This window comes from Mercenaria mercenaria, chromosome 4 (assembly GCF_021730395.1).
Source record: "Mercenaria mercenaria strain notata chromosome 4, MADL_Memer_1, whole genome shotgun sequence".
Taxonomy (NCBI): domain Eukaryota; kingdom Metazoa; phylum Mollusca; class Bivalvia; order Venerida; family Veneridae; genus Mercenaria; species Mercenaria mercenaria.
The window spans coordinates 24,771,002-24,788,749 of NC_069364.1; the positions used below are offsets into that span (position 1 = coordinate 24,771,002).

The 17,748-nt window shown below is 36.6% G+C and overlaps 1 protein-coding gene across 1 annotated transcript; it reads left to right on the forward strand.

The window, feature by feature from the left end:
• Nucleotides 1-8,363: 8,363 nt before the first annotated feature.
• On the forward strand, nt 8,364-14,517 carry LOC123547161 (uncharacterized). Its single transcript, XM_053542092.1, has 2 exons — nt 8,364-9,653; nt 10,872-14,517. The coding sequence occupies exons 1-2, from the start codon at nt 8,382-8,384 to the stop codon at nt 12,540-12,542; spliced, it is 2,943 nt and encodes a 980-aa protein (XP_053398067.1). The 5' UTR covers nt 8,364-8,381; the 3' UTR covers nt 12,543-14,517.
• Nucleotides 14,518-17,748: the final 3,231 nt, after the last annotated feature.

The following is a 17,748-nucleotide window of genomic DNA, read 5'->3' on the forward strand; positions in this document are numbered from 1 at the left end:
TACCAATAGCTTATAACGATTGATGAAGTTGATAATGTGGATGAGATGACAAGATTACACAATCTGACAAAATGGACGTCTAACTGCCCGGGAACGCTCTACAGGAAACCACCTTTTCAGCTTCCGGTTAGGCTATCCTCCTGTAGACCGGACGAGACCGTACACAGTCACTACACTCCTCCCCGTCCTATTAGGAGGTAGTTCATAGACCATGGAAGTATACCATAGTCTCTTGCTCATAAATATGAGATGTTCCTGGGTTTAACTAGCACTGGTATTGTGGCACTTCAGTCACAATACCCCCTCTACCGGCGACCATGGATCTCCGCATCCGAGATAAGCCCCTATGGCCTAATCAGTCTCTGCACCGTACATTGAGACGGGCGGAAGCTTCTCAGTGTACAGTCTGCGTGCATTAGCACTTGCCAATTAGAGGAGTTCCCTCCAAGCAACCGGGAAGATTCTAAATTATGGAGCATCTCATGATAGTCATTTGACTTACAGACCAAAATTGTGAATCCAAGATAAGTGTTAGGAAACACCTCTAAATCACTTCTGCAATATGTCCAATGACCCTGTGAAGCAGTGAATATGAATCAGCTGCTCCTTACTGACTGAGGAATGACTCTGTAACAAATGAAACATAGTTAGCAGAGACTCATCGACAGTTTTGTCAAACTCCTACAGTGAATAATGAGCACATGCTCCGGCTGATGCAAAGTAAGGACCTTCTCCACCTTCCGGAGCTGTTCAGCCAATTTCCCACTTGGTTCAGTTCGAACAAGACCTATTTCCCCAATCCTACATTTTCCGGAAATTTTAGTACGCTAGCTTATTGAACGCTTTCTCGGTAAGCGCCATCCTAGGATGGAGTCCCACTATCATGAGACTCTAATGGGTTAAGATCACTCATCTCCTTCAGAGATGGGTTGGTCATCCCCCACTCCTTAATGGTCCTGTCAAGTTGACAGTGACTGTCAAAGGCCTCGGGCGGTCTTGGGAGGTTCTGTTGATCTTGCTCGGACAGTGGAATAAGTGTCCGAGTTTTTCAACCTGGTGTCGCTCCAGCACAGACATCATTGACAAGAGAAAGCGCCAGTGCACCAAAGCCGTAACACCATTACCCTCCGGTACTACTTTCACGTCCTTGGGAACTGACACCCTACAAAGCCAAACCTAAATCAACCCTAGCCTGCACTGTGGAGGCATCTGGCTGGCTCAACGGAGGTTAGTGGGCTCAGCGATTTGACATAAACCAACAAATCACTGAGCTCCCGATGTGCTCCCAAAAGTCACCTGCAGCACAGCTTCAAGGCACTTAAGCTCCTTTGAGAGACCTTTTCTCCGGAAGAGCTAGATTGAACACACCGGGCACGTGACAGAGAAGCGCATGTTTACGGTTAACATCTGCCCCAAAGCCTCCAACCGGGCACCTACGACCACGCTCCGGTTCTTCCAAAGGGCTTTTTACCAAAGCTGTCCCTACTCAGCGAACGTTGAGCAGCCCGACCTTTACAATGGGATCCTTTCCCTGGTCCAATTGGCTGCTTACTCTTACCCGAAAGAGTAACTACTGGCTGAGCCGGGCTTTGCCTAACAGAGGGTCTTGGTACCCTATTTGCCGGAATAAGCATTCAAGTCTCCTCTGCAGCAGGGCCTTGCGGAACCTGCCCTATTCCAGTAGCACTGTACTGGACCTTACTCTCGTCCCGCTCACGTGTTCTCGGCTTTACCAGACTAACCGGTTTCCCACTGCCTGAAGGGTGTGTTGGGCTGCTACATCCCAACAACTTCTCAGCAGTTCCAAAAGAAACAAATCCTGCCCCGCTGTCGGCCGCTCCCCCAACAAGCAACTTTTGCTCTGCCGGAGGAACCAAATCGAGGTTCTCATCAGTCCGTTCTATAGCCGGATCTGTTCCTAGACGGATGTCCCTACTCTGTTCACGTGGGGCATCCCGCCACTTGGACTCTGAATGGGCCCCAAACGGCTCACATTTCGGGAAATCAACTCACGGGAGTGACACTGGAGAATGTCTAACTCCCTTGCCAGATCTCTTCATCAACCGTACTTTCGCCTGTTTCTGGCCTCACGGACCTAGTCCAGCAGGATTGCAAACCTGTTCGTTCTCCTACTTGAGGTGACCTTTGCAGCTAGTTCTTTAGGACTGCACAACCGGCCCATCTTAAGTGCCTTTACTACCCTTCCCAGACCGTCACTGTATCCTTCAGCCATATCTGAAAACACACCCAATACATTCCCTGACAGAGTGTCAAGACAGTCATCCACTAAAGGCAATGGAAAAACGTCTTTCACAGTCTTTTCATTCAAAGCCCTATAGTCAATACACCACCGTACTGAACCGTCCCGTTTCCGGATAAGTACTGGGATGGAAGCCCAGTCGGATATTGACTCTTGGATGACCCCTATCTTTAACATTTTATTGAGATGGGCATCCTCCTCGCCAGTGAAACAAACAGGCGTGCGTTGCTTAACTGGGTTGGCACTACCCGTGTCAATAACAAGTTCAACCGCAGTAAAATTACCAACATCAAACTCATCTTGAGCAAACACATCTTGGTACTCAAAAAGCAACTGGGCCAATTGCCGCTGTTGCTCCTCACTCAGATGTTCACAGGATTCGGAGTACACTTGTTGAAGTTGGGGCAGGAGAGCACTATCACTCTCCAGCCTAGGAATAGGGTCCTCTTGCCACCCCAGGTCAGAAATTTGCTGAATACTATACTCCTCATCCTCCTCCCCCACATCAATAATTTCGGACACTGGATAAACTCACCCTATCTCAGATCCCTTAGAAATTAACTTCCTTGACCACCCTAGGCTTCCATACCTTAGACTGGTCCAACGGTTCAATGACATAATCAGTCAGCTCTGTGTTCATCTTACACTTTACACGGGCCACAGAATCGGGCGGAATAACCATGCGTTTAACCCCAGTAACTCTGGACACCGATCGAAAACCATTTAAACAATCAACATCAAGAGATATGTGCATGCCGTCAAAGATTATTACACCCCTACCCATGTCTAAAATCGAATGGCCTTTATTACAAAGAATGTCAAAAGCTAACAACATTTGTTGTTCTATAGCGGCGACATATACATTCTCAGTATACAATTTCGATCCAATTCTCAACCGGACTGGACCAACAATATAGCCGGATATCCATAACTCCCTCCCGGCAGTCATAATTTTGACCTCCTCTACCTTAGGGGGCTTATGCTTCAAAGAGTTATAGACCTTTCCGCAGCCATAACACCGGAGAGGCCCTTTCTTACCTTTAAGTTTCGGCCTGTCTCAGTTGTTCTTAAACGCAATAGCTTTTTTTCAAATTTAAGCTGCAATTGCTTAATTGCTTCCATAACGGTGCTATTATCCGGTGCTCCTGGAGAGCCACCGGACCTTTCTCCCACAGCAAATACGCGTTCCTCCAGTTCGTGCCGCTTGAATTCGCGCTTTGGTTTTTCAAACATGGCCGTATGTCCCTGTTGGTACTTACGGACCATCTGTCATGGTTAAAAGGTGCATTTTTAAAACCTGCTGAAATTGTAATAAACCCCGTTTTTATCACCTACGCTCAGTACGTGTTATAACGCTAGGAAATACTGGCTATCAACTGGCAGGGGCGATGGAGGGCTGACCCCAAGTGTCAAGGGAAACCATCCATTCTATATTTTACTCAAAACGTAAGGAAACCTCCCTATTCAATTTACTTTTTTCTTCTTTTATTTAAATTTTATTTCTGAAAAATAAACATATTTCTCTAATGCTAAATAAGTATGTTGTCTGTATTTTAATAATACACTCATATCTTATGAAATGTTCATTTTATGACTATTTTATGTTTGATGATTTTTTCTACCAGTTGTCATAAATGGATACTAAGTAAGTTATTCATGAATGGCTTTAGATGCCAATTTTAAGTGACCATACGGTGATGTTCGGATCATTTTCTTGTACTTAGGAGGGATATGCGTATGGATGACAAAATGTGGTGAAATAGTCGGTTTAATATGCTAGAGGATGGACAAACAATACAGCATGATAAAGCCATTATAACCATTATAATAGTATACATTTAGCAAATTAGCACGTTATGAGAGCTATTCTAAAAGTAATTACAATCGTGCTGGGATATGGTACTTAATATGTATACAGACTTCAAATATAGTTCATACCTTCAAAGTATTCACCCTTGACCTCCATGCACTTCCACAGTCGAAAATGCTGCAGAGTAGTCTCTTCTTGGTATGGTCTAAAGTGACTGAACAATACCACACCCAAGTGTTTATTCGATCAATATTTGCGCCGACCCAGCATCTTTTTCAGCCTTGGAAAGTGTAAAAGGTCACAAGGACTTAGATCTGGTGAATGATTTGGATGCTAGATTTGTACCACTTTTTCACCTCTCAGAAACGTTTGAACGATGACAATTTTTGTAATAAAGTTAAAGGACGCGTGCCCCACTAGTGCCCTGTGACCAATTTGAGTTAATCTCCTCCAAGTACTTCTGACTGATATTCCTATATTTATGCATTCGGCTCACAGGTATTTCCCGGCTTCAGAGCTTCAAAAGGTAAGTAGATTATACTGAATGATGCAGTTAACTACACCTATCTGAGTACTTTGTTGCAGTTAACTGCATCTATCTGAGCACTTTGATGCCGTTAACTACACCTGTCTGAGCACTTTGATGCAGAAAACTGCACATACACACGCCTAATAGATTGCTTGACATGGATTTTTCACAACAGGGTATATCTCGTATCGAGACGTTAAAGGGGAATGTGAGTAACCATCTAGATTTTTTTGTTTATTAGTTAAAAGACTTCATACTGCATCCGGACGGTCGAAATCAGTGGTTAGTATGTTGGCTTCGCAAGCGAAAGATGGTGAGTTAATTGCTCATTGTCTTAAATCGTGGTCCAAAGTAGTGTACAACATGCACGTTGACGAACAATATCATATGTAATACTCAAAACTTTTCACTATAAAAATGCAGTTATTTCTCAAAAGAATCACACTTTGTTTAAACCATAAAAACATGACCTTAAAAGAAGCTTTGTTTGTTTTTTACGTAAGATAAAAAAGTATATTTCACTCTTGAAAAGCAGATTTCCATTTTCACGTGTGGCTATGCTACTCGTGAAAATATTTCATCGTACTCACTCGGCGGAAAATACCATGAAAGGTAATAATATCATCTGTATAAGTAAAAAACAAAGTTAAATGTAATGATAAAATATCTTTTAAGCAAAGTAAGCGAATGATCAGCTTCTAACAAATATTCACTGAATTATTAAATTCCGCTGGCATTAGATATATATAGAAACTGCGTCAAAAGTCACAGACACACGAGAAACATTCGACATTTCGCTTTGTTCATTGACAGTTGCTATTAGCAAATTAAACGGTAGATCGACATTTACAGACATTTTGTTTTGTTAGTTTGTTTTTTAAAAAAATACCTTCGTAGCAAATTAAACAATGAGCCCCACATACACAGACATTTTGGCATTATAAAAAATATCCATTTTTCTAGCCTGACCATTTTTGTTGCTAGTTTATTGCCATATTTTCTGTAGCTTTATCAAAGGTGCCACAGAAGATCAATGACTTTCCTGAACACACAGGGGTTTTTTAAGGGCTGTAAACACTGGCTCCCACTCCTTATGGAGGCGAGTTGAAAAAAGGGCAAGTGATTTGTTGGCGGGTTACTTCTGTCTATGTGTATTTTTGGCCAAGAGGAGGAGCCAGCGACACAGAAGAGGCGCTTAGTACCAGAGTGGGAGCCAAGGCACATTAAATACCAGCGTGTTCAACGCTTTAAAGTTAATAGCAAATGATCTGTTTTCCTTAAACTGCATTTAAATTGAATGTTTTTCGTCTCTATTGTTACATGTGTAATGGAACTCGAACATAGCGTCATTAGTTGTATACATTTGATATTTGCAATGTAACGGGAATTTCCCATAAGACAACAGACTCCATGACCAACGAAGTTTAAAATTAAATCGAGTAGTGAAAACATTTTGGCAATCGATATGATTACAAATTTTGTTTATTCTCGAAATTACACTTTTATTTTCAATATTTGCTTTATTGTGTTTTTCGTCACCCTTATAAACCTAAAGGTTTTACTGAAAGTTTTACTGACTTGTTTTAATAAGAAAATATGAAACAACATCACTAAATTATACAGCCTAAAGTTATTATCCCACATACTCGAAAGGTAACAAACAAATTGAAAACGGCGACATGTTTTGGAGATACTTATTCCCCGATTCTAATCTAACGAACTTTGTTTTGTCATTGTCCGTATCTTGTGTATTCAAAAGTCATATTGAGTTACAAATTTTGTTATCGTGTGTATATACAGCTATAATTTATTATACCGCTATATAATGACACAGAAATGGACACGGATGATGTCAAAACTATATCCCTCCAATTCTAACGGGGAATAAATACCTCAAAAACATTACATTTTCATTAGATAGTTATCTTTTAGAACATGTGTGATACTAGTTTTAGCTGTAACTTTAAGTAATCTATTTTCACATTTCTTTATTCAAATTGTTCTTGACTACTGTAATGAACATGTCCATTCATAAGATTTTCAGTAAAACTTATACTTGACTTAACACACAGCAATTTTAAATTTGATTTTCCTAAACCAAAATAACTTTATTTTAGCATAAGAAAATAAGCACTATTATATTAAATCTGTCAAAGATTTGCATTGACAAGTATATATTTTGCCAAAATTCATTAGGAATTATTATTACCTCAGTTGCGCAACCAAGAAAAATAGATGAATTCTGAAGCTACACGCCGTTTTAAATCTTGCCTTTTGTTTCAGGTAGTTGAAATATCCCAATGTTTATCAAATGCAAATGTAAAACTAGATATTATATTGAAATCTAAAGATATAGTCCACTTTTAAAATACTTTTATATCAAAGGGAGGTAATTACAAAATTTCACGAAAAGTGATAAAATATATATTTCAAGTACGGATCTAACTCTCTGCAATGGGTCTTTTTGTTCCATAAATACATATGAAAACTGAAAAGTGTCATTAAGGATAACCTGGTGTAATAGCCATATTTCATATCTTGTAACTGGAGGTAATATTCAAATAAAATTTGGTCACTTTAAAGACTTTAAAAATTTAAAACTTGCACTGAGCTAATTTCATCATTTTTGGGGGAGATAATCGGTATTGAAGTTAACATTGATGCCTACGGGAAATATATAATTTCTTTGATTAGGAGAATTTAAGCTCGAGTTTCGAGAAAATTTTGCGGTAGAAAGCTGCATTATACGATTCTGATACAAATACCAAAAAGAAATCTAAAATTCCCCGTAGGGAAAAGGAGAAAATTATTTTTTTCTAGTTTTCAGGGGAGATAACTCATGAAAAACCAAAATTATCAGGGGAAATAATCTGAAGGAAATTAATTTTAGAGAACTTATGTCACTATATAACTTATCAATATGAACCTTATTTCTATCGTTTGACATTTTCAAAGCTTACATTATTAAGTTGTATGTACGTTTTTGGTGAAACTGAGGCCTATTACGGGTAGTCATCCTTAAATGTTCATAAAATGTGACTGACCCCAATAAATAGGATAGAATTTTTTTGTTTGTTTTTGATGACAGCGGTTTTACTTTAATGTGTAAAAGATGCTTTTCGTGGCCCATGAAATTGCAATATTGATTGTAAAGTAAGACTGTTTGATTAAATATGTTGCTTTCATGCGAATGAAAATACTATAGTATATTGGGTGCTGGAAGTCTATCGCACCAATAGTTAAAACTTTTGCCCGATGGCCGAAACAGAAAAAAAAATTATGATATTTCTTCAACTTTTATTTTTAGAGCAGCAAAATTTTGTGTAGAACTATACACCGGTCAAAAACACAAATTATGGACTTTATATTCGGAGTATTAAAGTAATAATGACTTAGTGAATATCACAGGATATTGCATTTGGTATATGACGAATAATTCGTCAGCCTAGAATAAAATGACAGCTGTGAAGAAATTGCAGTTATGATATTATGGCAGAAATATCATACGTAATGTGAACTTTCTGAAAAATTAATCGCTTTTAGTTTATCCAATTAGAGATAAACAGAGAATTGCTAATTGGTAGAATGACATTTTAGGCATGCAAAAGTAACCTTTATCAGAATTATTTTGTGCAGTATGTGTGTATATAAATATTTTGTAATTGACTTATATTCCGCCCGAAACACTGCCTATTCGTAGGATAATATGTTGTAAAGGAAATTTAGGAAATCTTACCTTATGCGAATATGTGGCATGCATGACTATCTGAACTAAACGAAAAATGATGAGGATCAAAAATCTTATTTTAGCTATTTTCGTCATTTTTCAAAGATGTAACAATGCAGATGAAATTCATAATAGTCAAACAGATCCTACCATTACAGAAGAATACAGTATTTCTACGCCATTAGACTCGGATGTTGTCAATAACACCTACGTGGATTACAATTCTACAGACGAATACACTGTTTCAACACCGACAAGTAATGACAATGACGACGATTACGAAGCCTTGAATGCTTACCAAGATGAGTTGAAAAACTTAACACCAGACAATGTTGAAGTGTATTTACTTCGGAATGATACTTTAGAGTTTTTGTCTACATTCCAGTTTGGTTATCAGCGTGATGTAATCAGAAATCAGTTGAAGTACTGCCCTTTCAACAAATTATGTGGATTTTCATTTAACTTGCCGAATTCCTGGTGGACTTGTTGCAAGCCTTGTAGCTGCGATTTTCCGACATGTGTCAAGGACAAAACTTGTTGCCCTGATATATTATTCCGTCATGCCAATGGATTCAATGGCACTTCCGTTACCCAAGAATTACCAGAACTTCTTCAAGGACAAAAAGTACAGAAGGACTGCATTTATCTGTATCTGTCAAAGTCTTTTACCATTACCAAAACAAGCGCATACGGTTATGCCACTTGCCCCATTGGTACAGAGACGGAACTTCACATAAACTGCACACGGTCGTATAACGCCGATGATATATCAGAATTAGTGGAGACGGTACCCGTCATTAGTACAGAGACCAATGAATTATACAGGAATAAGTATTGCGCGGTTTGTAATGGTGTATCTGTGTACGACTTTGAAATATTAGATTTAGAACTAATGTGCGAGGTAGCATCTTACATTACTACTGATACTGACATCTTAAACGCTGTTTTCGTTGAGGGGAAATGCGATATTAAGTTCTCGACGGAGCATAAACTAAATTATTGTTTCACATCAGTATCTGGCTGTAGCGTAACTGGCACATTTGAAGAAACTGTATGTTCTACATACAGATCAGTTATCCTTATTGACAGTCTGGCTTTCCAAAACATTTTCTGCAGTATTTGTAATGGAGTTTTACCAAGATTCTTAACCTGTCCAATGGGAAGCATGCATGGAGAAGCACACTCTTTTTCATTTTCTGGATTGCTGAAGCTTGATAAAGTGGATGCTGCTCTTGATATTAAAAGTAGTAATGATAGCGATATGGATAATTGCTTAGAAGATCACCTATATGACAAGATATCGGTATGTCACAAATATTTTTTTTATTATTACATATTAATTTACAAACTCCCTTAATGATACTCTATGGGGTTAATTGACAATTTTGAACTTTTTTTTTTTTTTTTTTTTTTTTTTTTTTTTTATTTCATATAAAGTAAACAGATTTTCCTCTATCAGATGCCAAAACAAATGAATTTAAAAGTATTGTGAGGCATGAGGCCTCGCGTCCTCGTTTCGTGCAATTGTTTTGTATTGCTTTTACGGCATTTCAGTAGTTTTAAATTTCATTTTTGATTTCAAAATTGTTAGGCTATCTGTCAGCTACTCTTAGATCACAGTTCATTGTTCTGTAACATTCCTAGGCATTGACAGATAACCATTCACATTATTAAATTGTTGTTAACTAAACTATACATTCCAAAATATTAGGTCACGTGATTGTTTCAGTTAGCGAATTTTTATTGTAGCTTTAGCAGGGATTCTTTATAAAAGTACGCAATATGCTAGCCTGAATTATTCAATTGTTCAGTCAACAAATACCTCCTTATTAAATCAAATCGATGTTTTCATGTTATGTCCATTGTTGACTGTGTAAAGCTTGAAAAGAAGTTTGTGTCAGTTGAAATTTGGACAGTTGTCAACCATCTTGGAATTTTTGTAGCTATGTACCGGGTGGCTAATCTTTTTGTAGGCGGAACGAAATCGCTTCATACTCTGTAGAATTAGTTAGCTATTTATTGTCAAATATTTGATATTTAATACTTGGTATGTAGTGATAATATGCAGCGTTCTATATTATTTTTAAAATTAGTCACAGTGTTTCTGAACCATCAGTTAGTTTTTAATTTCCTGAATCTCAGTAATTACAATGTAACCATCCAAGGCTCTAGAGTAGCGTTAATGGGAATTATATTGCTTTGATGTAACCGAAATTATATGGGTAATTTTCACCAGGTAAATATAACCGATTTTGACTGGCTGTCTTGGCGGAGAAGCCTAATTATTTGTGAATACATATAAGTATTAAAAACGTTCAAACTGCGGACCTATTATGCATGGAATCAAAGACTGAAATAGTCTGATCCGTTGGCAGCAAAATAAGAGAAGTTCATGCTTTGATAAAGGTGGGGATAAGGGTTTAGTTCATATAATACATGTTCTTCTTTTTCTCAGAACAGAAATTCACAAGTTGGTGAAGTGTTTGGTGTGATTCAGATTTTGGGTGCGTGACGTCAAATTTATTGGTTCGTACTTTTTTTTCAGGGTTCATGCAAAGACATGGTGTGTTCAGCAATTACTGTACTTAAGTCTGGAACGTGTGTCGATTTGTTTACAAACTTGGAAAAGATCACTTATACTGCATTTCTTCGCTTAAAACCAGTCAACCCCTTGTCCGTCATAGACGCGTATATTGTCGCAGATCACGTGATTGCGCACATGGAAGAGTTTCTGGATGAAAGTGAATTATGCGGCATGCAGATTATATACAAACCTAATGTGTCATTAAGTGAAACTGATCTTTCTGTTATTGAAAGTTCAAATTTACTTGATTTCGATGCAAGAGTGTGGTTTTATATATCCAAACGTCATGATCCAAATCAAATCTTAGCAAAACTAATGCACCTTCATGACTCAAATCTAGCATTCAGGATGAATAACAGCAATAAACCTGTCACATTTAAGTTTCAAGTCAAGGACGACCACCCTGAAAAATTTGATGCAATATCTTTTCTGTCGCAGCCAAATGATAAAACCAACAATTCAGAGACTTCTTCGGAAGACTATGAATTCGTACTATTACCAAATCTTATAGCTAACAACTATGAAGGCACTTGTGCATTGAGAAAACAAGATTTTAATATTATAGAGATCACAACCTGTCCAAAAATAGAGGTATCTGCATCTGACGTACCTTGGAAGGAAGAAGAGAACGGTATTACTTTTCCAGTTGGAAACTATTTACTTGAAAGTAATGAATATTATTTCATAGACGAGGATCACATAATGGTATGTGCAGACACGTACAAACATTACTTGACCCAGATACCACAAGAAGAAAGGGATACGCCTCTCTCAGTAGAATCTATAATATCTATTGCATGTTCAGCTGTATCTATTCTAGCTCTTTCTTTTACCTTTTTCGTATATTGCTTCTTTCCTAAACTTAGAGGGACAATACCGGGTAAAAACAACATGTCATTGGCATTTACCTTATTGCTCGCTCAGACTTTATACTTAACTGGAAGCTTCAGTGATTTAAAACGGAATTCAACTGAATGTCTTCTCTTTGGTATATTGATTCATTTGTCCTGGCTTGTAGCACTGTTTTGGATGAATATTTGCACTTTTCATATGTTCCGCGTTCTTGCCAGAACAAAGGTTATGTCTCAATCATCGGGCACGAAAAGATTGGTAATCTATCACGTTTACGCACTGTCAATGGCCGCCATATTTGTTTCTATAAATATCGGCGTATCATACGCCATGAACGGTGATTTTGGTTATGGTGCTAAATCTTGCTACATTTCTTCGCAGCGGATGATTATATATACGTTTGGTATTCCTGCAGCTTTTGTCGTACTTTCTAATCTCTTTATGTTTACATTTGTTATCATTAAAATCAAGCGGTCACCTTCGGTTCAAAAGAATGTTCAAAATGAGCGCAATGACATAATTGTGTTCGCTAAATTATCGACCATCACGGGTGCGACTTGGGTTTTTGGGTTTCTATACATGTGGACAAGTTCTGCAGCGTTGTCCTACATGTTTATTGTTTTAAACGCTAGTCAAGGACTGTTCATCATGTTTGCGTTTGTAATAAACAAGCGAGTCTATGACCTGTTTAGAGGTCAGGTTTTAGGACTGACCGTTACGTCTTCGGACAGTGGGCGTCCGACATCCAAAACTTCCATCAAAATGGCGGACAAATCCTAAAGGGTATGCTTTTTAGAGGATGAATTGTATTTCATCCGAAAGAGTGCGAACAGATTATTATTATATATTTTATATTGAGCAGACTTCTTTCCTGAATCGTTTAATTATGTGAGGTGTTAAGTAACAATTGCACATTATTATTGAATATGTTTTGCGTTAGCCTGAGAAGAGGTAGTTTGCGGACGGGAATGTTTTTTGAAAATACTAGTATTTAGCCATTTTTTATGAATAATAATATTTGTAGTTCATGATTATTTAATAGCTTTAATAGAATGATCTTTTTAGGCAAAGGTATAGTTTTTAAATGCAAAAGCTCCTAAGACATACTGGTAAACATTTATTTGTTTAGCTTAGCTGACCCAGATTTTTATATAAAAAGCCGTCGTGTCGATTCCGTTTTGAAATCTACTGTGGCAAAATTAGTTTTAGTCATTTTTGGTGAATTGCGTCAGATCGCGCGTGCAATCCCGCGGGAAGAACTATCGTTGACATAACTACGCAAACATTGTTTATAAGAAAATAAATGTTTTTTTTTTCATATATTTAGTGTCAATGTTGTTATAATCATTTTAATATATAAAATCAAATTATTGTATAAATTCAATTGTATTGCATTGCGCTGTATTGTCACTGTATTGTATTGTGCTGTTATTGTATTGTATTTAAGAAATAATATACATCGGAACCGTGTTTTAACATATGGAAACAACACGAATACTTTATACGCCTGCAGAATTTCACGATGACGTAGCCCGGGTGAATTATACCCGCGGCGCATAACTGAGTCGTATTGTTGAGATATATCAAAACATGGTTCTGCTGTATATTATTTCAATTCGTGTATGTATTTTATGTAAATAAGTAAATGGAATAGCGAAGCACTTTTTCATGGCGCGTGTAATGGCGCCAAATATAGAAGGTTACATGTCCCGAGGAAAAAGGTTTTCTGCCTCTAATAAATTGTGGCAAGACAAGAAGAAGAAATTGACGCGAGCCACAATTATTCTCTTTTTAGTGAAGTGCGCATGCGTGACATTGGAGTGTTGGATAGGCCTTATGTTTGAGGCCCGTCACCATGGTTAATCAATATGAAAATGAAAATGACAGATGAATGAATGAATCGGAAGGAAAATAAGGATATTGAAAATATAAGGTTGCTTAAACAATAAACAATAACAGCATAGAAGGACAATACATACATTTTATAACACACCCCTTTAGTAACACTGTTAAGGTTGTTCTGCACGTACGGATCAAAATCTTTTCTACAATGCAGAATTTGATTAAACCATGATTTTTCAAAACTTCAGAATATGCTTAGAAAATAAGGCAAACAAAAAGATAGGGTCGTGTGCTTGATTTTCTATGCTAGACTGATTTGAAAATTTTTTACAATTTATCATAATGGGAGTCTATTGGAAATCGCTACTTTCGAATAGAATTTTTTCTATTTAATGAAACTTCTCACAGTCGTAAAAAACATATGGTCTATACTGTTGTGAAATAAAATGTATAGGTCCGTGTGCTTTTTTTTTTTTTTTTTTTTTTTTTTTGAGATATTTGACCATGATTAAAGCGAACCACACATTTCAAGCTACTTTTAAGACATTATTTTCAGTTATTTAACGTGCCAGATGTTTTAATATCATATTTTAACTTTAGAAAGATAGTAACAATGCCATTGTAAAATATTTACTCACGGATTGCCATTAATTCATTTTTACGCCGAATCCAGGCTTTATTGTACGTTTTGCGGAGAAAGGACATTACGCCATCACTTCCAATTTATCAAACTTGCATAACTACCTTAAGCTTCAATGGATCCTGAAACGTTAATATTTTAATAAAAAGATTATTAGACTTGCATCAGGAAATATGCACTCGTTCTTTAGCAGACTTTAGGACTTTAACACGATTCCGCTGCAGCACTCATGCACATTTCTCGATACACATCTAATAACCTATAGATACAATAGACAGAATATTGGTAATATCCTATGCGCTTAATATTCGATACAGTTTGTGTGAATTAAGTGTAACACTGTTCTTTTATATCATTCCGATCATGAAACGTATCTTACATAAAGTGGTGCATCAAAGGTGGAAGCACACTTTCTCGGTGCCTGTATGACGCCAAAAAATGTCAACATGACGTCAATATTGTCATGTTCTAACGGAAATATGCATGGATTTTTCATTTTAGACTTTAGTATCTATATTGTATTGTATCTGTATCTGTATTGTTGTAATTGTATTGTATAATACTGTATTGTATTGTATTGTATTGTATTGTATTGTATTCTATTGTATTCTATTGTATTGTACTGTACTGTACTGTACTGTATCTGTATCTGTATCTGTATCTGTATCTGTATCTGTATCTGTATCTGTATCTGTATCTGTATCTGTATTGTATTGCTGCATTTGTATTTGTATTTGTATTGTATTGTATTGTATTGTATTGTACTGTACTGTACTGTACTGTACTGTACCTGTATCTGTATCTGTATCTGTATCGTATCTATGTTGTATTGTATCTGTATCTGTATCTGTATCTGTATCTGTATCTGTATCTGTATTGTATTGTATTGTATTGTATTGTATCTGTATCTGTATCTGTATCTGTATCTGTATCTGTATTGTTTTGTATTGTATTGTATTCTATTGTATTGTGTTGTGTTGTGTTGCGTTGCGTTGCGTTGTGTTTTATTGTATTGTATCTGCATTGTATTGTGTCTGCATTGTTTTTTATTGTGCCTGTATTGTATTTATCTGTATTGTATCTGCATAGTGCTGTATCTGCATCGTATCGTATCGCATCGTATTTTACTTGTACTTGTACTTGCACTTGTACTAGTACTTGCACATGTATTGTATTGTCTTTGTCTTTGTCTTTGTCTTTGTCTTTGTCTTTGTCTTTGTCGTGTAGTGTAGTGTAGTGTAGTGTAGTGTAGTGTAGTAGTGTAGTGTAGTGTAGTGTAGTGTAGTGTAGTGTAGTGTAGTAGTGTAATGTATTGTAGTGTAGTGTGTACTGCTATGCACTGCCCTGCACTGCACTGCACTGCATTGTACTGCACTGTAATGTACTTCTTACTGCGATATATCTCGACGAACATCCGTATAAAGAACTATACTGGATGTGCCTGCGGGTACGAATCTAAATATATCCCGAATAGTGCAGGACAATTTTGAATAATATTTTCTTTCTATTCTTATTTTTTCTCACTATTATACTACAGAGCAATGTTATTTTGATGTGATTTTACAGTAAGCAAATGTGACAAGAAGATACAAGATCCCTACTGTTCTCTTAATTTTATGTCGGAATTATCATAATTCTTTATAACGAGGTAAGCTTTTTTTCCTCTGAAATGGGTGTAACTATGCGTGGCAGCTCTTTGGAAATTTTCAATTTTATAAACAATATATAGGGAATACTAAGGCTTATGTGACCTTATTGACTTCCTATTATGCAATTCTTGTTCTGGATCTGACATTAGCCTTAACCTTCGACAGGCTGAATGATCATTCCAAAGAATGCATGACTGAAAAGAAAGTGTTATTAGTGAGGCTTAAATAGTTTATGTGGATCTAATGTAAAATCAACTTTATGTATGATATATACGCTGATTTTATCTATGAATTATTCCGAAATACTTTACAGAAACAGCTTAACCTGCATGTAACAGCCTACCAAAAGATCAATGTGTCTGGCAAGGTTAAAACAGGTGTCTGCTTAAGACAAGTTGAAGTCAGTTTGGGAAGTTAGCTGACGGGCTGTTTATGTCTGTTTAATTCAGATGGCATCTAAGGCAAGTTCAACTGAGTAAACAAATAAAAAAGCATATATTACACGATAGAGTACATTATTGATGGTTAACACAGTTATTCACAATTGCGTGTGTGAAAGTCACTGATAGTTGTCTGATAAGCGAAACAAACTAACGTGCTTGCATACAATCGCTGTTTTTGTCTTTCCGAGGACTTTGAACGAGAGTAAAAAAGCAAATACAATTTTATACATGTGCGTTCCATGGCAAAACGTAACTTATTACGCCTCATATAATGGATAAAACAAGTTTGAAAGAAATGAAGCTCCTGACATAGTATATGCTAGAATAGCGTTAACTCGTGTTTGTTTCCTGTTCTAGCATCAGCTTGATCCCGGGTCTCTCAGTCCCGGGGACAGAACAATCACTTCGGATTCTGTAGACAGCGTGAAAAATGCGTTATCTCAATATATCACATTTGTTTTAAGTCTAAAACTATCAATGTTTCACTTTTAGAGGTTCTTTGTTGCCTCTGAAATAAATATTTTTGACGACCTTTATGCACCTTCTTTTGTATCATGCATCATGCATAATAATTTGTTATCATTTGCAAGATATTTTAATTGTTGTAATGTAGTCGTTAAGTTCTATGCTATATTTTATTTGTTTATGCTGATGACCAGTTGCTTAAAGTAATTTGTAAACTTTCCAGGAAATGTGTGCATTTTTTCTTAAAATATTTCAGCAATAAATCATATTTTACATATTTTTATTCACTCCCTGAAATTGTTTTAGCGCAAAATTACGCGTTAGTTCTTGAAACTGACACGAGATCTTGGTAGCTGTCACAATGATATTCTTAACTTTCCAACAAATTTGTGCATTCATGTTTTTCTAACAACGTCGCAATAATTTTTTTTTTCTAGATATACTTTTTATTAGCAGGAAATTTTCGAAATATCAAGATAATTTCTGAAAGTATCGAGACAGCTGTCTAGAAAATATATGGCAGCTGTGGGCCCTACGCAACCCGTATCGAAATAATAGTGTAAATTATCGCAATAATGTTCGGCGAGAAAACTTTCTCTTTTCAGAAAACTATATTTTTTAACAAATATATTTTTAAATATCGTGGCAGAAATATGACACAACAGTTTCATAATGGATAATGCCGAAAAGTTCCTTTCCAAAAAGGCGCATTTATGAATCTTGTAAACCAGAGAACTTTCTGGGAGATATGAAAAATCCAGTACTTGCTAGAAAGAACTTTAAGGAAACGTTTTTCTGATATTACAGTTGGATTATAAGTTTTTATTGGATATTATTTTAACTTATTCATGGTGGATTTCATTTCAACAAGTCGTTGGAATTTTCCCTTCAGTGTACTTGGATATAAGTGTTCTTGTATGGCGTTTTGTATTGACTGTACTTTTTAA

Coding starts and splice junctions, on each gene's coding strand:
- LOC123547161 (XM_053542092.1), top strand. CDS start 8,382: ATGATGAGGATCAAAAATCTTATTTTAGCTATTTTCGTCATTTTTCAA. Junction 9,654..10,871: donor GTCACAAATATTTTTTTTAT/TATTACATATTA, acceptor CTTTTTTTTCAG/GGTTCATGCAAAGACATGGT.